The 22,058-nt window shown below is 42.0% G+C and overlaps 2 protein-coding genes across 28 annotated transcripts in view; one reads left to right on the top strand and one right to left on the bottom strand.

Moving 5' to 3' along the window:
• Positions 1-24: 24 nt before the first annotated feature.
• On the bottom strand, positions 25-14,351 carry rasgrp4 (RAS guanyl releasing protein 4). Of its 4 annotated transcripts, none has more exons than XM_020088287.2 (17): positions 13,805-14,351; positions 7,711-7,883; positions 6,282-6,393; positions 6,002-6,064; positions 5,755-5,886; positions 5,477-5,618; positions 4,234-4,407; positions 4,023-4,139; positions 3,379-3,654; positions 3,203-3,283; positions 2,826-2,930; positions 2,606-2,715; positions 2,360-2,510; positions 2,243-2,279; positions 1,906-2,037; positions 1,613-1,815; positions 25-1,321 (listed from the first exon to the last, which is right to left on the bottom strand). In XM_020088287.2, the coding sequence occupies exons 1-17, from the start codon at positions 13,819-13,821 to the stop codon at positions 1,211-1,213; spliced, it is 2,136 nt and encodes a 711-aa protein (XP_019943846.2). In that variant the 5' UTR covers positions 13,822-14,351; the 3' UTR covers positions 25-1,210. The 4 variants fall into 4 exon arrangements, with proteins under 4 accessions (XP_019943846.2, XP_069390743.1, XP_069390744.1 ...); XM_069534642.1 differs by having other exon boundaries at positions 1,918-2,037; XM_069534643.1 differs by having other exon boundaries at positions 5,755-5,918; positions 13,805-14,294.
• A 1,742-nt stretch (positions 14,352-16,093) lies between these two features.
• ryr1b (ryanodine receptor 1b (skeletal)) overlaps positions 16,094-22,058 on the top strand; it is a 64,412-nt gene continuing 58,447 nt past the window's right edge. For 22 of the 24 annotated variants that reach the window (XM_069535057.1, XM_069535051.1, XM_069535050.1 and 19 more), the window contains exon 1: positions 18,792-18,972. In XM_069535057.1, coding sequence (XP_069391158.1) covers positions 18,925-18,972 — 48 coding nt within the window. In that variant the 5' untranslated portion in view covers positions 18,792-18,924. Of the gene's footprint in view, positions 16,228-18,791; positions 18,973-22,058 lie in introns of those variants that run through there. The other 2 variants (XM_069535035.1, XM_069535055.1) reach the window with 2 other exon arrangements.

The raw sequence follows: 22,058 nt of genomic DNA, 5'->3' as shown, positions 1-22,058 counted from the left end.
TTGTGGTAAAACACGACACATAAATGATTTATTATTATTGGTGTATTTTCTCATTTTCAACAAAACTGAAATTGTGAACAACAGACAATAAAAACACATCAAACAAAAAACAAGACAATTTTGGAGCAAACATCTCCAGTGCAGTCCTGCTGAACCCTCAGTGACCTTTTGAAGAATGATGTTATTCAAAAACTGGTCAGGGCAGGAAATAAACATTTTTTTGCTGCTTGCTGATGTGGCTGATGGATTTAGAGTTGAGTTCAGCTGAGAAAACACACTGAACCTGTCCCGAACCCGGCATTCTGGTTTTTGTGTCTGAACCCGACCCAATCCTGATGTTTTCCCTGATAAGCACATGTGGTGTAAAAAATCAAGTAGAAAACACAGCTAATGGGACCAAACCTGACCCTGACCTGAACATCTCTTCAAAATGTTTTATCTGAACCCAGCCTGACGGGGCCCAATGGACTCAGGTTGGGTATCCACACTCTCGATAGATCAGGCTCCACAGGCTCATTTCAGTATTTACCAACCAAGGTAGTGGTGGAAGAACAAACTTTTGTGTCATGGCAATAAAAAATAAACATTTTCAGGAAATTTCATAGAAACCAGATGATAATGCCATGTTAGTTTTTTAAAACAAAACTGCAATCAAGAGTTACCATTAAAAATAAAGGCTGCAGTGGTTTGATCGATTGTCAGACCGAATAAAACCAGAGAAAGAACAGACCATCATCAATATAACCACATGATACCAAAAAAAGTTCTCCTATACTGTAGCTGCCAAAGTTAAACTCTATTTGAACCAATTTTTTGAAGTTAGTGTTAATTTCCTACCCTGAATTTAAATTCATGTATTTGATCAGGAAACTGTTGTGTGTCTGTAGGTTGTGATTCTGTGAGTGACCTTCTGAACTGAGGTTGTGTAGAATCATAGCACCAGAAAACCAAGGCACGAGTTCCAAAAAACAAAGTGAGATGTTCATAAATTACAGTAGAATTGGATCTTTGAAGCTTAAACAATATGACAAACTATTAAGACTTGACAGAAATAAAATTAAAAAACGTGACAAACATCAAGGAGTCCATTTATAACTGCTGGCCAGTAAAATCTCATCAGTTCAACACCAGCGAGACACAGCTCTGTCACAAACGTGGTGGCATCTGGCCGTTTTGTCCGTGTGGGGAAATGTTCAGAAGGCACAAGCACTCAGTCTGGCTCTCTGCTCTTGTCTTTGTAGAGATGCAGCTCCTCCATCTTCTCCTGCAGGAAGGAAATGGGCACGGAGCTGCCTTGGGTTCTTGTGGGCATCGTGTTGGCCTGGGAAACAGAAAAGACACATTCACAACAAAAAAAATCATATTTACTTACAGATAATAAACCAATAAATTGTCCTAAAACACAGTTTGAGGTACGTTGGCTGTCATCAGTAAGAGAATCTCCACTAAGGTTATGTTTTCCTCTGCATTTGATTCTTAGCAGGTTTTTGCAAAAACTACTCAACCGATTTCAATGAAACTTTGTGGAGGGGTGGAACATAACACAGGGAAAAACATAAATGAATTAAAAAATACAATAAGGTTTAAGAAATCCTGTCGGGTCCCGTCTTACCTTTCTGTCAGGAGATCCATTCACAAGAGCGTTGTGGTTGTTTCCCCTCTTGTCCCTTTTCTGAGGCATCCACACGCCGGGATCCGTCTGAGTGGAGCAGTCTGACAGCATCGAATCACTGGTGTTATTTTTCCAAACCAAGGAGCCTTTGTCGTGTTCCGTCTCATTACTTTGGGGGAAAACAAAGGTCTCCTCCTCTGAACCTGACACAGAACATAAGACATTAAGTGTTTATGGTCATTTTACAGGGAAGGAAATTTGTGTACTTCGCATGACGAGGAGAAAGGACGCACTCCAGCTATTGCCTTTGGTTCTTGAGTCTGGGGCGGGGGTGCACGGACAGGACCCAGTCGTGTTTTTGTGTTTCTTCAAGCACTCCATTCCCACCAGATTTCTGCAGTGTTTGTGACAGTTTATCCCACAGTCTGAGAGACACAGAAGAACGCAGATACTTTGAGAACAGAAACACTTTTACTAGGGTCGTTGCGGTCGATCCTTTAAATGTCCCAAATGACATTCACAAGGCAGCAGAAATCTATTCTGCAAGACTTTTTTTAAGAAAAAAGAAAATGTGTAAATTGAATGAACTGAAATTGTCATTTTAGTTGTCAATTTTTTGTCTGATCTTACCTTTACAGTGGTAGCCCTGTTTGATGACTCCCCACAGCTACAAGAGAACACGATAAATCGTATTAAAGTTTGTTTGGCCAAAGAAAAAACCATAACACCGTAAAAACAAATACTGACAAAGCCTCCACACGTGTCACAGAACGTCGGCCGTTTGTACGTGGTTTCATGGAAGTTGTGAGCATCTTTGAAGTTGTAACCCAGCTTTGCACATATGGACATTCCCCTCATGAAGTAAGAGGTGATTTCTTCATGGCTGATTTGTCCTTCCCTGGACAGAAAAGTGCAAAATAGAAATGAGGTTTTTATCGTCCATTCACCAACTCATCTCATTTCATCCCGTGTCTATTTTGCAGCTTCCATTACCTGTCAGTTTCGTGAGTGCAGAAGGAAAAAGGGAAGTTGGCGGCTATTTTCTCAAAGTCCTCCAGTGAGATGTAGCCATCTTGGTTCTGGTTGTAGTTTTTCATGATGGACTGCAGGGGGCAACAGAGCAGTCAGATATCTAGTTGCTTAGTTCTGCTTTAAGCCTGAAGAGTAATAAGGAAGTGAAAGAGCGGAGGTTGCTGCAGAGTCACATACTCACATCCACCATCTGTTTGACGTGTTTCGATATGGTGTCAGGGTCAAGCCTGGGGGTGACTCCTGAGCCCCACTCTGCCACCACGGGCGGTTTAACTGGAGCAACGGGCTGCGGACCGACAAGATGAAAAGATGAAGCATGACGCAGAGCGCGCAAGAAAAACAAGAAAACAAGAAAGAGTGCACACCCACCACATGACACGCTCTGCCCCAACGTACAGAACTTTGATGTGGCTGACTTTGATGCAATTCAGCACTAAGTGTATGCTTTTCTTTCGAAGATGTTACACCCACAGAAAGTACATACACGTCGATTATTTTGTGAAAAGGTTAAAACAAGTGTCAATCTGATTATTTTAAAGATAATAAAGCCCTGCTGACCTGGATCTTGGGATTCTTGGGTTCCTTGGTGTAGGAAAGTTCATAGATCTCATCTTCGGTGTAGTATAAATCTAGAGAGAGCTGAAGCATTAAAAGAACATAATTTGAGATGTTCTTAAGATGTGGAATCTCTTTTTTTTTTTTAAATCTGAGAATTTCTTGGTTCAGCCTCGTACCGTGAGCAGGTGCAGGAGGTCTTTGTTGGCCTCGAAGGGCGGCGTGCAGCTGTGAATGGCCAGCAGGTCGTTGATGTTGCTGTACAGATGCTGCAGCTTGCTCAGGTTGATCTTGTCCCCATCGATGTAGTTGGGCAAGGCCTCATTCAGCGAGATCAGATCCTTCAGGTGGACGCCCAGAATCGGCACCTTAAAGCCGCTGCACTCGTGGTAAATGCGCCGGTAGTTGCTGTAGTTGCTGCGCGAGGAGAGCAGCTCCGTCATCTCACTCAGGGCCTGGGAGAGGTCAGGAAATGAACGAGAAGTGCTCCTGTCATGTTTTTACAGTTCATTATTTAGACTGGGACATAGCATGTAGTTTTAAAATATTTCTTTTAGGGTGTGAATTGTGTTTTTTTAACTCAATTTACTGAAAAATTATAATGATTAGTCCTCCCACTTACTGTTGCACCCAAATGCTTCACCTCTTGTTAATAGATTCAGATAGATTCCTGACAGATAATGTAAGTTGTAACAGGTGAAACAGAAGGAGTGAAACAGAAGGAGTTCTGGGAGGAGATTGACATGACACATGAGAAATTTCAGTTTGTGGTGAGGTAGTCGTCAACCCTCTGACTCATGGTTTTGTGTAATATGTGAAATACCTTTGTGATGTCAGGAGGCAGCAGGTTGGATGTGTCTTTGAGGCGAGAGATGGAGCTGTGACAGAGGCCTCCGGTTACAGCCATTAGAGTGTTAAAGTTTTGCAGAGACCGGAGTTTCTACAGAGGAAAGAGCAGAGTGAAGGATATAAAGTCATCTCAACTTTTTCAAACAAAAATCCATGTGAACCAGGTTTTAAAGAGAAGATTTTACCTGAGCCACGTGGATGAACTTGGTGAAGACCTGGGCTCTCTGCTGGGCCGTGTGTCTACTGAGGATCATCAGCTGAACCCACTGCGAGACCCCGTTGCACATCATGACCGACCGCTCCAGAGCAGGGTTGTCCCTCACAGAGCCTCGCACAACGTAGCTTCGGTAGTCCAGGAACTGGCCAATCAGACAGAACCGGTCAGTGCTTTGACTCAGGTAAATGAGGAAAGTAGAGAACTGTCTCCAATAAATAACTCAGCCACTTTCAATGCAAAACTAGGTCATGAAAGAGAAAATTCCTCTCCAACATCTGGCAGGCACGTTGAACTTGGTCTCTCAATAAAACAGAATATCCAGTGCCTCTTTCTAATAAGATGTTATAGCAGGTTTGAGTCTGGAGGTGCAGGTGTTCATAAGTAAAGGGATTTAATGGTTTTGTTAAAGATGCTCAGTAGCTCTTATCCACTGGATCTTTCTTTTGAAATGCTTTTGCTAAAACTCCAAAGTAAGTTGTGCTGCAGAAGATATTATACACCAGATAAAGGAATTTCTTACAATCTGACAACCAGAAAGTTCTTACTGACACCACAGATAAATAAAAAAGACTGTAAACCCTTTGCATTTTATTTTATGGACAACTGTTTCTGTTTTGCACCAAACTCTTAGTTACAGAGAAGGACTAGTACATTTTAATTTAAATTGATCATGGAGGGTTTGATTAGCTCAAAGGTTTCTCAGATTATGTTTCCATTAACAGTTGCTTCTGAAGTGTGTCGCGTCTTTCTTTATCAGGGATTAACTGTGACATTAAGCATTTTAATTATCATTTGGTCAGTTAGACATGTTCTTTAATCTTCATGGTATGTACATTCACCAATTGTGTTTCTCTTCTCAACATGATGATTTCTCATTAAATGGATAGTTCACCCAAAAATGAAAATTCACTCATTATCTACTCACCACTATGCCGTTGGGGTGGGTGAAGTGTTTGAGTCCACAAAACACTTTTGGTTTCAGGGGTAAACAGAGTTGTTACGTAAAAAAACCATACTGTTCCTGGGGTGTCATCCAAGTGTCCGTTAGACAAAATTCAACTCGAAACTGTGTCATTTGATTCATGTTTTCTAACTCAAACACTTCAGCCACCCCAACGGCATAGTGGTGAGTAGATAATGAGTGAATTTTCATTTTTCTGTGAACTATCCCTTTAAGGAAATGACGAAGAGAACTTTTACGCTGAACTTACTGAAACGTTACAGAAGTTCTTAAACTCCAGGTAGCTGAGATGCTTGGCCATTTCGTCCGGCTCCATGTGGTCGAAGATCAGAGAGACCTTCCTCTTCTTCACCGAGGGTGAGGGTGCTTGGGATATATTCACATGAGGGCCGCTGGAAAAAAGAAAGCCGATCAACAGGGCAAAAATAGAGTGTTTTTTCTATTTATAGAGTGTTTGAGTCGTGGCCAAATAAGCAAAGTACAATTCCTCCAGGACATGACAGTGAATCAAATCAAAACAAGTCTCACAAGCAAGAGGTATCGTTGAGCTGCGAGTGCATCTCCGCTCCATCTGACCGGACCAGCGCCCACAGGTCCCCCATGGTCTGCTCAAGCAGAGGGTCTGCCTCGAAGACGGCCGGGAACTGGCTGATCCACTGCCTTGCCACGAAGCAGCACAGAAACCATGTTTACTACCCGCAAATAGAGCAGGATAACCAGTTCTGTCACACATTGTGTCATACAACACGCTCATGTGTCTGGTGCCCTTACTCACCTGACAAGGTGGCAGATCTGGGCCCGTCTCAGCGCCCGCTTATCCAGTGTACCGTCCTTATAAGTGAGCAAAGGAGTCAAGGATGTAAGCACACATGCAGATACCGCACACCACTACACCAAACACCGGCAGGGATATGTACTTCAAATCTGCTTTGCCGTGAAGGAGTGCAAAACAAAGCCATGTCTGTTTTCTGATCTGATTAATGACTGTGGACATGTGATTGGGAGCAGTGCACCGGTTGGCCCAGTGTGCTGCACAGAGCGACAACGGAGGATATAGGGCAAGAAGTTTCTGGGCGAATGTCTGAGATGGAACGACCCAACTGTGCATCATCAGCGTCACATGGACCAGTTGTGACCCTCTGGGGCTGGACAGCTTCCCCTCGGAATCTGCAAGCGAAACACGACAGCGCGTCACACCATGAGGATTAATGTTGTTAAAAACAACAACAAGAGGAAAAAAAACCCGTGCACCATGCCTCATGAGTCAGCAAGTTCAGCTCAGTTCATTTCAGTTTTAGATTTCAAATTTTTCAATCAAATAATTGAAGATGAGCAGCTCATGTTGACTGATTTTAAATTTCTTTGGGTGTGACTGTGTCCGTTTACTGAGAGACATAATGACAACCTGCACTGTGTTTTCCACCTGTTCACTTTACTGCATGAACTTTGACCTAAATAAACATAAAGAAAAATACATCTAAACATATGCATCCTTTGGTCATACAGCTTTTTCTATGAAAGGAACTTTTCTCTATATTTTATCCCTCTTTTTAACATAATGTTTTCATGGGTGCTGCGAATGAGCATTCACTAAAAACACAATGATACTCACACTGGACAGCTGTTTGTCAAAGTAAAGTGTGTTTATCCCCAACAAATAAAATATAAATGAATCATTTCTTAGACATACATTATGTCATTGTCTCTCACAGCGTTTAATCTAAGTTGCTGCTCAAAGGGAACAAGGAGTAAGAATAAGACAGTTGCATGGGTGTAGGCGTCACTACTCAGGGTTAACCTTAACTGAGCAACACAAGACAGACACACATTCATGCTTTGTCAATATACTTTTCATACTCACGTATGTATGTGTCTCTCTCTCTATTAAATGAAACATGTGCATGCATCTGCTTTAAACATTTAATACTGTGTGTATGCCTTATTGACATTACTTTGAGGATAAATGTAAAACAACTACTTCCAAGTGTTATGTGGATATTCAGATATTTATATGTTAGTGCATCCCTGGTGTTCATTATTATTTTAACCTCTGATGACAAACCAGGACATTATTTCTGTTCAGACATGTTGCTGTTGAGTTTTCCCTCAGAACTAACTTACAAACACTCTGTATGCCAGGGGATACCTAGGCATGTATTTGTGATTTGACTGAAGTGACAAATGAAGAGGGTTGAGACTGCTGAAATGGAGGGAGCGAGGAGAGAGAGGCTCAAATAGTTTAACAGTGCATGGGAATAGCTAGTTGGCCTCTGCAGCCCAACAGAACAAAGCTTGATTGTATGAGACTGGTCTTTGTTTCCCTCGCTCCCTCCCTCTCTCTTGCTCCTTGTCAGTCTCTCTCACCCTGTGTTACCCGCTTACTCTCCCTTCTCGTCCCTCATTTATATAACCTGGTTAATAAAGAGTGAAGACACATGACACAAACTTTGGGAACACATGCAAACGCATGAGACGGAGACTGACCAAAGCAGTTTAGGCAGCGCTGTATGAGCTCATCCAGGCTGGCAGCGCTGAAGATGGGAGGGGAGCTGGGGCTCTGCAAGGCCCGGCTGATGTCCTGAGGACTGGGACATGTGTTCCTCCTTCGCGGGACCAGTTTCCTGCTCTTCAGCACAGCAGGGCTGTCACTGGGTTTCCTGAGAGTGAGAGAGAGAGAGAGAGAGAGAGAGAGAGAGAGAGAGAGAGAGAGAGAGAAAGGGTTTCAGTAGCCTCAAAATAAGTAGAGCAGAGTGTGGTGAGAGGGTGAAGGTTCTCCACATCTGATAAGTTTGTGCTAGAGTGCATCAATTTTCAGACCAATAACTGCAAACAACGATACAGCTTTCTGCGTGTCTCTACCTAAAGACACCACAGAGTCAGATTAGAGTGGAACTCAGTAAATCACGTACCTCCACCAAGGCATCAACCTCAACATCAAATTTCCCTCAAGCTGATTCAAATTGCAGATATTCATAGTTATAATTTCCCTAAATATCCCTGATTGTTTTCATCCAAATCCATTCCTCATTCCCTGAGAGGATAAAATATATGCTGAGAACTGCATTATATTACAATATTATTATTATAGATTCCTTGATCTGCACGTTTATCTGGAGCCACACCAAAATTTTACAGATTCTTCCTTTGCCTGCATGTGGAAATCTTTTGTTTTTGTGTAATCTTGCTCATAAAACTACAAACATACGAACCAACCAACAAATAAAAAAGGACAGGATATAGAACTTAGCCTAATTGGCAGAGGTAATAATGGCGGAACAGTTGATTATAGGCCACAGGCTTAAATGTTGGATGGGCTATTCATCCTCTTTTAAGATATACAAAGAGGACTAATGAGGTAAATAAATAAATATAATGAAAACTGTAACTCATGTATCAACCTAGCAACATCATCTGTTTTCTATTGATGCAGTTGACCATTTTGAGGGCTAAAAAGTAATGCACACCAAACTGTAGCGACAGGACACTCTGAAGAACTGACAGTCAGGCTGGAAAAGTACAATATTATATCACATTCTAATGAGGTCACACATCTACAGCAACAATAATGTGCAAGTCACTGTAATTCTTCAGGTTCCTCAGGAAACCAGTTGTTGTTAACGCCAGATGTGGTTTCACACAAAGCATCACATTTTTTGACACCCATGGTAACTGATGGTGTTATGGAGGACACAGAAGATAAACACATCTGGATAAACTGGACAACATATTTAGAGACTAAAATAAAAAATAAATACTGAAGCAGAGTGACAGTGTTGACACCCTGTGTCATTGTTGATGAGAACGCTGATACATGCAAAATGAGAGAATAAGAAACAAAATCAATTCTGCAACAAAAAATTGTTCCTTTCATCTTTCTTTTGTTCTTGTCAAATACTGAATAATTTTATGAAAGTTACAGGTCACAATCCTCACAGCTCGTACACACGCCTGTGAAATAAGACCTATACAATTATTTGTTTCAGGGATTGCCTTTAGTCCAAAAGATGAATGTTGGTTTTTGCTTCAGCCAACCTGAGGAATATGGATTAAAAAAGTGAGTTGCCACACCTTTGGCCACACCCAGCAGTGAGTGTGGTCATTCCAAAAGAAAGTTTAATCACAGACGATGAGCAACACAATTTTTTCTGCAGAGTTACCATGGACTCACTTATTAAGGGGTTTTCAAATCCCCTAAATAAGGCAAAGGAGACTCCTGTGTTTCATGATGCGATTAACGCTTCCTCTTCAGATCAAGGGCTCAGTTTAGCAACTTCTGACTGTATTACACAACATCCAGTAACTGACGCTTCTCAAACTTTTTACACTTAAACTGCTTCAGTTTTGTGAAAAAGTTGAGAGAACAGTTCAATCCAGGTTCCTCCAGCCGGGGCGCCTCATCATTATTTGTGTCTCCTCAAAAGGGAGTTAAAACAACATTTTGTGATTGCATATTTCAGATATCACACCAAAAAATTTGCATTGCATGCAACCTGGAAAAACTGTGCTGGTCTGTGTTCTGCAGCAGATGTGATGAAATTACCAGGAAACACTGTAAGTTCAGAGAACTGGTGACAAGTTCCCTGAATGACCAGACTTACATCCCCTTCTCTTAACCTCTGTTTGTTTGCGCACACAACACACACGCATCCACATTCCACACACACACAAATGCGTTAGCTTTATGTACGACACATGAATGGACTCTCATGGATGCACACTTTCATACCACCGCACTGGGGGACACTGCTCTCCTGCCTGTACGTGCTGTTCACAGCACACAGTGCCCCCATCAGTCATGCCCACACTCAGAAACAGTGATGACCCCAATCCCTCTGGATCCTGGTTGTCCAACCCCAGACGTTTGGAAACCTGCTGGGCAACAAAAACCTCCTCCTCGCCTCATTACACTGACTGGCCACTGAAATCAAAACACCAACACTAAACAGGACAGCATGTACCACCGTCAACTGTTTTATTTTAAGATAGGTGAGCCCCACAACACAAACACATGCAAACCTCAGTGGGAGAAGCCAAATGAGAACATAATAAAGGTGACTGGGTTCATTGTATCAGTCCCTCATAGACCTGATGCCCTTCTGTAATGTCTGTGCTTTAAGATAAACTGAAGGGTTCAGTTCATCTCTTTATGCTTAGATTATCACAGTGGTGTGTTGTACAGGTTCATGTTTGATTTGAGATGATGGAATACATAAGAAATCAAAATCAGTGAGTGAGTTGGAAATATTAGCCTTTATGTTCAGAAAACCATTGTACAAATCTCCTTGATTCAAATGAACAGTTTTCTGTACTTAAAAAGGGAAATGAAGTTTAAACCATACATAACCCAGGCAGGACTTGAGCCCATGATCCCCAGCTCTAGAGGCAGACACATTATCCACTCAGACTTTGGGTTTCACTCAACTGCTTTAAGTTGACTGTGGCATAGTGGTACAGTGGTGGCCAGTTTAAACCTCAGTTCGGCCGAGTTCTTTCTATGTGAATGTTGTATGTTTTCCCTGTATCTGTGTGGGTAGGTACTTCCACTTTGTAGGTACTTCCTTCCACCGTCCAAAGACAAGCAGACTGGTGTTAGGTGAGTGTGAATGGTTATTAGTCTCTGTATCTTGACCCTGCGACACACTGGCAAACTGTCCAGGGTGTAACCCCGCCTCTCGCCCCAATGTCAGCTGCGATTGGCCCCCCTGCTACCCTAACAGAGAGATGGAACTCGGGTGGGACTTGAACCTACAATTTGCGACTCTGGAGGCAAATATTTATCCATTAACGCTTTAGGTCTACAGCTAATTATTTTTATTATTGATTGATTGAGATTTCATTTTTAAATTAGTAATATCAATAAATTGTAATAAAAGAAATGCCTATCATATGCTTCTGCTTGATGACTCATTTATTTGCTGTAAAATACACATGTACAATATCAAGATGGTTGTATTTCATTCAGTCTCAACTAATGAAGTAAGTACACTAAAATAAATAAGTATCATACGTGAGGCCATCTTCTGTTAAATCTCTGACTTGTGATGGAGGGTTTTCTCCGTGCCCTTTACAACCTGACATCTCTCTCTGTGACTCAGAGTGAATCCATCTCTGTCTGTCACGAGGACACACGACAGCAACAAAACAGAAGTGCTGATGGGGAAATGTTATTGATGTCATGACGTTTGTCAAGGAATTTCCCCCCAAAGTGCTGAGCAGGTAACACACCACAGCACAGCACAACCACTGAGCTCTTTTCTGTGGAACAAACTTGGCCAGCTAAAGATACCAAACGGGTGTTGTCGGTAAATAATCAATGTAATAAATTGATGATGTGGTTAACTACCATGCAAATCTGAGATGGAGGACACATGGAGTTACTGTTTGGAAATTTGCATCCACCTTTTCAAAAAAGCCAGAAACCCAACGTGGGTGGATATGATCATTTGCCTTCTTTATTTAACAGTACGCACATGACAATGAGGGTTTTTATCATCACTGAACTCGGGTGTGGGTCCATCATATTACAGATTTTGTATGAAGAAGACATCCCACACCTCCTGCTCCCTCCTGACTCCTCCTTTACCCACTTTTCCCTTCTTCCTTCAGCCATGCTCTATTCAAGCCATTCAGGAAACAGCTTCTCCTTTTTTTTCTCTTTGGAAATACCCCTCTCACTCCCCTTTCCATCCGTGTCAGGACTCCTGGCCACAGATCCACTTCCCCCAGCATCCTCCTCCGCCTCCCCCTCCGCCTCCCCCTTTTCCCTCTCTCGCCCTCACACTGGCGGGGGGATATGCAAATTCCTCTCTTTCTTTCCTTAATTGATTAATTGAAGCCAGGGCCCTTTGAAGGCCTTGTTTGTGAGCTGTTCTTTTTCTCCTTTGCTCTCCGCTCTCACAACCTGTGTTTTTGTTCCCTTCTGCATCATCTACTGCCACGAGTTATTCAATCACTACATTATATAAAGCCACTGTAACAACTTTTATTGATAATCTACAGCAAATAAACTTGTGAGGAAAAAGAAGAGTCATGTGTTTGAGAGCCTGACCTGGCATGTGGGAGTTAAAGCTTTCCATCTACCTGTGTGCCAGACACACACACACACACACACACACACACACACACACACACACACACACACACAAACATTGGTCTGTGCAGCTATCCTTATAAGAACATTGCATTGGCTTCCATTCATTGTTGACAGCCTAACCAAAACCGTATCCCTAACCTTAACCATGACTAATTAATTCCTAACCTTAACCTACACACAATTCACATCTTACTGCTAACTGTAACCAGGACCTCAGAAATGATGTTTTGCCTCATTAGGACCAGGACTTGGTCCCCAACAGGTGCACTGGTCCTCACAAGGTCAGTATTAATGCTGTTAACGGTTCCAAAGAAACAATAAAAACTCTTAATAACTCTTATCCTTCGCCTAAAACATGTCTTCCCCTTAAAATGTAACAACTTATGTTATGGTGACTTGTTTATTATCCCAGTGATGACTCTGAGTAACTAGATTTCAGTCCCCACAAATAAAGTAATACCTAAACCACACACATTCAACACTCATTAAGATTTAATTTCATTGATTTAGTTTGTCAACTTCATCTTTCTCCCCTTTTTGGCTTTATATTGGATTTTCAAGTCTCATTTATTTATTTAATATTTCAATTATTTATTATATTCCTGTAATTTCGGTTTCCTCACATGGTTTTAGTCATTTGCACATCTTATTAGAGACCAATCTTGGCATCACCTGTTATTTTTTTTACTACTGATTTAAGATAACCTCTCTACTGAAGGGAAACGTCAGTCCTGTGGCCACTCCACAAGTCCACCTCAAACACAGGTAGCTTAATCACACATAACACACACACCAACTAGTTTTACATTCAACACACATCAGTCCCCTCATTACAGGTTATCTGATACGGGCTACGGTCACAACTACAGCAGTAAAAAAAGTACCTCTGAAAACACAACTAAAAATAATGGTTACTTTTCAGCAGCATCGAAGATCAAATGCAAAAATATAAATACATAAGAACACGTCTGAAGTGAAATGTAAATTGGGAGACGCTGGACAGAACAGAAAATCAGAACATAGCTCCATGGAAAGGTGAGCAGGCAGCAACAGGAACGCACAACTGTTGAATGTCAGTCAGGGCTCGCTTGTGTGCACTACACACAAATAATTTGAGAAGTTGATAGCTTCACTGATATGCAGGTCAGACTTCAGCTATGACTGTGTGTGTATGTGTGATAAGTGTCTGCAGCATTTCTTTTCAACACAGAGTCTCTTTCCTGCAACTGCAAACACTTGTCAAATAAATAGCAGAAAAAAAACACCAAGCTGCAGATAGAAAAGTTAATGCTCCAGTTTCTCTTCAACTTGCTTGAGAGCCTTTGCAGAAACCACAGTGTCTCTCAGATAACGATAACCTCAGAGTTCACACATCTCTGCTGCACATGAAACACTTGCTGCTGACACATACTTAAACTGAGCTGCGAGTGGTTGAGTGCACCAGACTCTCAGTTTGGATAGCACCCTCTTCTTTTTTTTAGTTACCTCTTGGTCTTGTTCATTGCAGAGCTCTTCTCCTTAGCGGCACTCCTCCTGCATTGGCGATCTGCACGGGCATCTGAGCGTTTCCCTACAGCTCCATGGTTGACCCTACTCCTCCTCCTCTTCCTCCTCGCCTGTGTGCTTTATGTGTTTATGTGCCCAGGACAGCAGGAGCGGGCACAGGACAGAGAGCTGCTGGGGGTGAGGCCTGCCCACCAACCAGTCATCGACTAGACTAAACTCCCCGCCTCAAGCCTGCTGATCAAACCGCTCAGTGAGTGTGTCAGTCAGCCACACTGTCTCAGCTATCTGAAGATATCTATCAACCACAAATCAGCAGGAGAACAGACTTCACGCTTCCTCTGCCAGCGACAAAGCTGACACGTTAAGCCTGAAACAAAAGCCTCAAAGTAAAGTGCAAGAGCGAACGAAAGTCCTCCACTTGTCCCTGCAACATAAACAAGTCAGCATCTTAAATGGAGGAACTGGCTCTGACAGATAGGGGAACTCACATTAGTTTCTGTGTGTGTGCGTGTGTGAATGTGTGCACAAGAGGGAGGGGAGAGAGAGAGAGAGTCAGAGTGAGAGAGAGAGAGAATAGTGAAATGCAGTACCAGCAGAGGAAGGAGGAGGAGAGTTAAGAGAGAGATGGTGATGAGCAATCAACTGAGCACCATCAGTGCACTCCAGGAAGTGACAACTGCGGTTATTTGTAAGAGGCAACAACAAAAAAAGTGCCACACCTCAATGCCACTTTTTGTTTCCTGGAGCATCGCATGAACTGGGCAGAAGAATAGATTCCTGGAAAGAAATAATGTTCCTATCTCCCTGCTATATTTGTTCATCCAGGGTCTCCCAAATCACGTATATAATCCTGAATTCTTCTTTCTCGTCACCCCCTCTGTCATTTCTCAGGGTGGCAAGTGATTACACAGGGAGGTAGTGTTTGTGCTTGTGAATGTGCCTGTGCAGCTGGACAGGGAGTCTCAAAGGCATCCTTGTTTTAACACATCGAGAGGAAGAGGCGATCAAACAGGGGACATTAATGTTCCCGAGTCTGCAGAGGTGGCTTCTTTGCAGCAGGAAGCTGACTGGCTGGCAGGGAGAGTGTGGGTGATATGGCATTCAAAAGCAGGGGAGAGATGCACCGAGGCACGGGGCCCCTGCATGCTAAGTCCCCCCAAAAAATGCATCTGGATTTGCATTAGAAAGACGATCACTGAGGGACTTAAACATGGGAATGATGTATTAAGAAACGAATAATGTGATAATTTAACTGTAATCTTAAGCAACAGCACTTTCAAAAAGGAAAAGTTGCAATCAATTTGTCCAGCTGGTAAATAAAGACATTTGGTAGATCATAAATTCAATAAGATCATGAAATAAATTCAAATCGTTAAGGCTATTAACGGATTGTGAATTTTGTTATGAAGCTTTTATTTCTTGTAAATCCAGAAGTTAATTAAATCGACGGGTTTGAAAAGAGACTTTAACAGGGTTTCTGTTGAATCAAGATGGAATGGGGCACTTTAATATGTGAATAACATACTTAATACATCGTTAAGGAATTCGATTATTTTATTGTGTGAAAAATTCATAAACTTTTGTCACCGTTAGCTGTTCACAAAGTAATTAGCATAAAGCTAGCGTTAGCCTAACACTATTTTGGAGCCACCTTACATCTTTGCATCAGCCCTTTATATCGTTTGATGTACGTTATTATGTAAGGTTTGAGGAACCAGAATACTTTACTTTACAAGACAATGAACCCAGACTTACCTTTATTCAACCGTGATAAGTGAAGAAAACACATGCAAATAGAACAAACACAAATTAAGAAAACACCTTTATCAATTTAACTGCACATGCGAAAACAGAAACTCTGCAAAAAGCTTAAACACCGTACATGTTTCCATGGGACCCAAATAAGTGATGAACCTGTCTGTAGTGTAATACTTTGTGAATCTATTGAAGACTGAGACTCGTCAGTGGTGATGGAACTTCTCTAAACATTGATCTACAGCCATGTTCATCACTTTCTTGGTGAATAGTTTTATTTACTTGCAAGTGTTTTTTCTTATCTGCTGCACGTTGGGCCCCCTCGGCCTCCGTACGTTTCTAATTCTTTTGTCACTTTTGGAATCACAGGTCACTGCTTCAACTTTCTCTGCAATGTCGCCATCTTCAGGCGCGGCGTCGCACCTGCAGCTGCACTTGTGAGCCAGGACTCGAACTCCCAGAATTCATGTCAGTTCTGCTTCAGTGGTGTATCACATCCTCTTCCTCCTCACTGCTGGTTCCCCCCGGCTGCTCGGAGTTGTTGTACCCCGGATAGCAGAGTCCCCGGCCCCGCGTCAACTGCCGCCAGCTGCCATCACAGAGGGAGATGGGTTAAGCATGGTGACGGACAGATGGAGACTGTGGAGGTAGGAATGGTTGTGCAGACTGAAGGGTTCTCAGCGTGTGTGTGTGTGTTTCTACCTTCCCAGTCTGGTGCATCCTCACCGATTGATGTGACCGGGAGGGGTGTGCCCTGCCCGGACACTCCTGCAGATCCACCGGTGTCCTCCATGTCAGGAGAAAAGCTGCAAAATATATGATGTGATGCATTGATTATATGTGATCAGTTTAGTGTCTGTGTTTCTGAACTGAAGGAGGAAGATACCTCCTAATATCCAGTTACATCAAAAAGAATGTTTCAGCTAATTCTGGAAAAAAAGATTATTATCACTGTTATTATTCTAAAGATATGAGGAAAAAAATACACAGATTTTACTCTTATGCTCAGTCTGTCATCTTCAAATTGCTCTTGTCCACACAACAAAGATATTAAATTCAAAAGTATATTAAACAGAGACAATTCAGAATTGCATGCAATCTTACTTTGGAGAAGCTGAAACAGATTCATGTTTTTTTTTTAATTTTACTCGATGAATGTTAGTGAGAAAAACTATTTTTCTGTTAAATAGTCACCTTATAATTACAAAATGGAATCAACAAAAATATCACTGTGACATTTTCTTATAAGATGAGACCAGATCAAATTTTATGGAGGAAATGAGTGTGCCAGATCTTACTCCAAAGTTACAGTAACAAAGAATAATATAAAAAAACAAGTTAAGTATAAAGTATCAACTGAATAACAATACAAGTAAGATTACCAATATATCAAAATACAAAAGCATAAACTAAAAATCAGACTGAATGGGAATAGAAAAATAATCATTGTAAATAACAAATAAGAACTAAGTATTGCACATTAGATAAGTTGAATACTTTACCTGATAATAATGGAAGGAAAAATATTGTGCATTAACTAAAGTACACTCACATTGCACATACAGGACATGATAATTAAAGCGAGATATTGCGCATCATGTTAAGCAGTAATATTCTACGTCATATTGTTTGTTGAAGTGTCTCAAAGACCTTTTTGCATCCATGTCCAGTCATTAACACACATGCCAGACAACAGAGGCAGCACAGAAACATCTGGAAGCCGTTGGTCAGTGATATTTTTACAGTTAAGGGACAAAGTTGTTAAAAATAACAGGGTGGTAATTAATTACTGTTTTCATTGCAACTAAGACCTCTGCTAACACTGAGGCATAAAATCTCAAATTTAATGGCAAAGTGTTAAGGTGCATTAAAAACCTGACATAATGTCTCTGCAAACCCCCCCCCTCCGCATTATTGATCGGACTGTGAGAAAGGATCTGGAGCATCCACTGCACTGAATGTGCATCACTTTGCTCTGATCAAACAGATGTTCAGTTACTTCAGGATAAAGTTATTATGTTAAGATTATCTGATCAATTAGGTGAGAACACAGACAGTTCACAGCTGCCTGGTTGAGCTAATTGTAATTGGAGAGTAAGCCTGTTACATGTCCTTAAACTCTTCTGTGTTCCTCAAAATTACAGTTAAATGGTGTATCATGAAAAAAATCCTCTTATGGCCTAAAAATGTTAACTCCACTTTCCTTCTTCATTTACTCTCCCTGTGAGGAGATTATACCCTTCAACTGTAATCGGTGAACACATAGGGTTCGGGTCTGGTTCGGACACAAAAAATGAATCCCTGTTGGGTTCTGGTGAGGCCCGCTTAGTTTTCTCTCAGACTCAGTTGGGTTTAAACAGAAAATTGCGGCCTGAGCTGCACTCATGTCAAAGCCCATTCAAGCAACTGAGCTACTGGGGGACTTTAACAATCAACAATTATAGAAGTTGATGTCAGGGAATCTATTTTCCAAATTTATTTGACCTTAAATCAAGTTTATTTTAATCAATAGATTTGTCATTAACGACCTAAATAACCGGCTCTGTTGTAAACTTAGTTCTTACTCAGGTACTGTGTTATGATACGCAGTTTGTGTGGATTATCTGTGTTGTGGTACATCCTGACCAGCTGAGTGTCAGGTGATACAGATACAGTCTCAGTTTTCTCCTTCGTTGTCAGAGCAGCGGATTCAGTGTTGATACTAACACCCCTGATTCTGGAGGCTTTGAGGAAGAGTACAGCTGACTGAGGAGAGAAGGTGTGTTTGTGTGTTCTTACTGAACGCTCCTCAAAGACTAGTCCTCACCCCCTCTTTCCTTTTATAGCCTCAGACATGTGGAAGGAAGGGAGGGAGGTGTGTGTGTGTGTGTGTTGGAAGGGGGGGACAGCTTGTGTGAAGGAGTGGCCCACTTCTACAAACATGGCGGCACAGTGGGATGGGGAGCAGTGTAAATGTGTAACAAGGTGCCTGCCCCTCCCTTCCTCCCTCCCTCCCTCACCCACCATCCCTCCCTCCCTCATTTGCGGTTGGGGGGGTTGCGATGCGAGAGAGGATCCCGGGTCAGCCTCACCTCCCGTCACTCTCTCTCACAACAGCGTGAGAGCCACAGGACTCACGCTGTCCTCCAGCACACCCACACACACCAGCACTGAGAGCGAGAGACACTGAGAGAGAGGAGAGAGAAAGAGAGAGGGGGTACAGAAACCAGAAAAGACGGGGGGAGAGAGGGAGGGGACGTAGCAAAGGAGATTTTTTTTTTTAAAAAGATCCAAATCCTGAAGAAAGAAAACATAAAGGATTTTCTCTTTTTTCCTGAGGATCTGCAAATAACCCTCAGCAAAGGATGGCAGAAGGGGGAGAGGGAGAGGAGGAGATCCAGTTCCTGCGAACGGTGAGTCCTCCTCACTTTCCTTTTCGGGAGGCTGAACCTGCACCGGCTGCTGGAGAGGAGAGGAGATTTTATTAGAACACTGAGAAAGGAAATTAGATTATTGTTTAATTTACTCATTAATTCTCTTTACTCTTGACCTACAACTTTGTTTCTCGTCCGGTTTCCCCCTGGTCTCCCAGTGTCTTCACTTTTGTCACATTAGCTTGTCTGGCATTGGATATTTCAGTCTAATCTGAAGTTGCAGTTTTCAGAGCCAAGACCTGCTTCTGAATATAGTTGACTATTTTTGCATGGTCCTGAATGACACGCTTATTAGTTGCTCTCTTCAAACTTGTTAATTGATTTCTTTAATCCTCGGGTTGTTAACCCACATCACACGTTCACATTTTCATCTTTGCAGAATGCACATCATTGTCTTGCCTAATCTCTTTCAAATTACTTCCAGAATGTTCTGGGTGTAAGAATAGGTGGGTAACAGTGTATGTGTGCATATATGTGTGCGTGAGCGCCGATAGATAGACAGGGCCTGGTGCATCTGTTAGCATCGTTATCTATTTATATCTGAGGAAAGTAGAGCCTGTCGGTGTGGGGTGAGAAGGCAGAGCAACAAGCTACCCAGACCCTGCAGGGGACAGCTGGCCGAGGGCTGCTTGTCTTCCTTGGAGAAGCCAGCACACAGTCCAAGTGTAGAGATGTCCACTTCACAGACTCAAAGTCAGCAGGAGAAGACATTGTCCTAAAACAGCTGAGATCCTGAAATGCCTTGTGAAGCTAAAGGGGCGGAGAGGGAATATTTTATTTTCCTTATTTAATCCACAAAGTTTCCATGCACATTAACTTCATATCGACTTCCTCATCAGGATAGTTCTGGAGGATCTTATCAAAATAATATTAATAAGATATTGATATGAAATCAGGATCAGTATATCAATGGAGTTTTTTCTGAGTAGCTGATTCCACAAGATCTGATTTGTATTTTTTATTTTTTACAAACTTAAACTAGAATGTCCCTCAGCAGAGCACACCAAGGCCCAACAGTCCCCTGATGAAACTACACATACATTCTCTAGATCTGCACCAAATGACAAACATTATATCAGCCCCCGTAAGCATACCTGATTTTCATAAGACCAATAAATGATTCTCTGATAAATCTATGAAAATGTAAAAAAAAAACAGCCCTATCTCGCAATGTTAAAGACAACCTTCCACCCAGTCTAATCATTCCAGTAGTTTTTGTTTAATCCTGCTAACTAGAAGACAAACTAATGAAAACATAAGATTACTAGTTGTGTTGGCTTTTAACAACAACTGATGAATTTAGACCAAAAGGAACATTTTTAAACAATAACATAGAAATTCATTGAAAATCAGTTTGTTTTCTGTTTTAATTGATGATTATTTGAGAAGTTGAAACATTATCAAACAGGAATATCAGCCCTGCTCGTTTATCTTGGAGGGAAGCATCAAACATAGTAAACAGTAAACCTGATGCGATGCTCCACCTTTCACAACTGTTGCAGCCATGTTTAATTATCTGTGTATAGTTCAAGTTACAGTAGAAAAGAGCCCAGACAGCTAAAGCAGATTACACTGATGGACAGACAGGATCCCTTCCAGGCTTGTGGTGTTCGCTCATAATAACCACAAGAAAACCACAGACCAACACAGTCATTGCCTCTATTACACAACCATAAACAATGTTTGGTTTCTTCCTCTCTATGAGAAACTCAGAGGATAAACACTTTGAAGGCCTTCACAGGGTTCGTCCTCTAGTTCAAGAGGCTGCATGAGACACCAACACTTCTAAAGGAGAAACATTGCAGCTCTATGTGAATTATTAATATCTTGTACTTCAATGGGTTTATCTCTGACACCAACACTGTTGGGGTCAGCGGTTCATTCCCCCACACAGGGCTAAATGTGTAAGTGCTCGTGGTGCTGTAAGGCTCTTGGATTAAAGCATCCACCCAAATTGTTTTTTCTCCTTTAATTAGAGGCAAGTGATGGGAGGCATCATGTGAGTCAGCTGTTTCTCTCAGCTGGGTTTTTTCTCTGGCTCATATTGGAGGATGGAGGTGTGATACAGGAGTGTGTGCACAGTGGAGCTCTTACCTCACCCGGACCCGCTGGGGTGGCAGGCCACAGTCGTATATATCTACTGATAGAAGCTTTTTACTGTTACATAACCTGTCCTGCAGGTTCACAGCCTCAGCCACTGAAAAGCTTTCAGCAGCAACACATCACATTATCTCACAACAATTTAATAAAGTCTTTAGAACACATTTTGCTTTTGAGTTTAGAAGAAATGCATTTTTCATCACATCACAGTGTCGAGGGCGGCAAACATTTATGTGAGTTATCACGTGAATTTAAACCAGCTGCAAAGTGCATAGAGATTATCTTGTTGAAGATTTGTTTGTAGTTTACTAGTCATATCTAGAATGGAATCTTATTTTTAGAAAACACTCCAGTGATCATCTCCACATCACAACAGGCTACACACAGATTACTCAGCAGCAGCAGCAGCCCTGCCTGGTTTCATTGTGTTACTTTAACACAGCCTGTGACTCATACAACAGAATGATCACTGCGTGGCTGGTATAGTCGTACAGTACAGTCTACACTCACTCGTGGGGTTTAGCGATGCCTTGTGCTATACAGTAACTGTTAGCCCTCTGTTGAACTACAGGTGACTAGTATTCAACCTCCTGCATAATAAAAATACCCTGAAAGCACTTCAGCCCCCACATTTGCTGTCAAGAGATCTGCTGAGCTTGCAATAGCCGGCAGTCTTTCCTTTTCTCTTCAGAAACAACAGCCACTGCCTAAAGGTCTCACTATATAGACACACAAGGTAACACACATTAGATAACCGAGTCCACACAATGATTTCGTTTTCGGTGAAGGTAACGGCTGTGTCACTGTTCCACATTGCCACACTCGCAGTGTGAATCACGTGGACGTGTGGAGTTTGAAGGGGTATTTGAGTTCCAGTCTATAACAGCAGTTTCTTTTTTTAGTGTGCCACGATAAGTGTGCACACTCTGGAGGGAGAAACCAGAGGAGTCAGTGTCCTACTTGCC

This window comes from Paralichthys olivaceus, chromosome 11, assembly GCF_024713975.1.
Source record: "Paralichthys olivaceus isolate ysfri-2021 chromosome 11, ASM2471397v2, whole genome shotgun sequence".
Lineage (NCBI taxonomy): Eukaryota > Metazoa > Chordata > Actinopteri > Pleuronectiformes > Paralichthyidae > Paralichthys > Paralichthys olivaceus.
The sequence above is the reverse complement of the archived record's forward strand: the minus strand, read 5'-3'. Positions and strand labels throughout refer to the sequence as shown.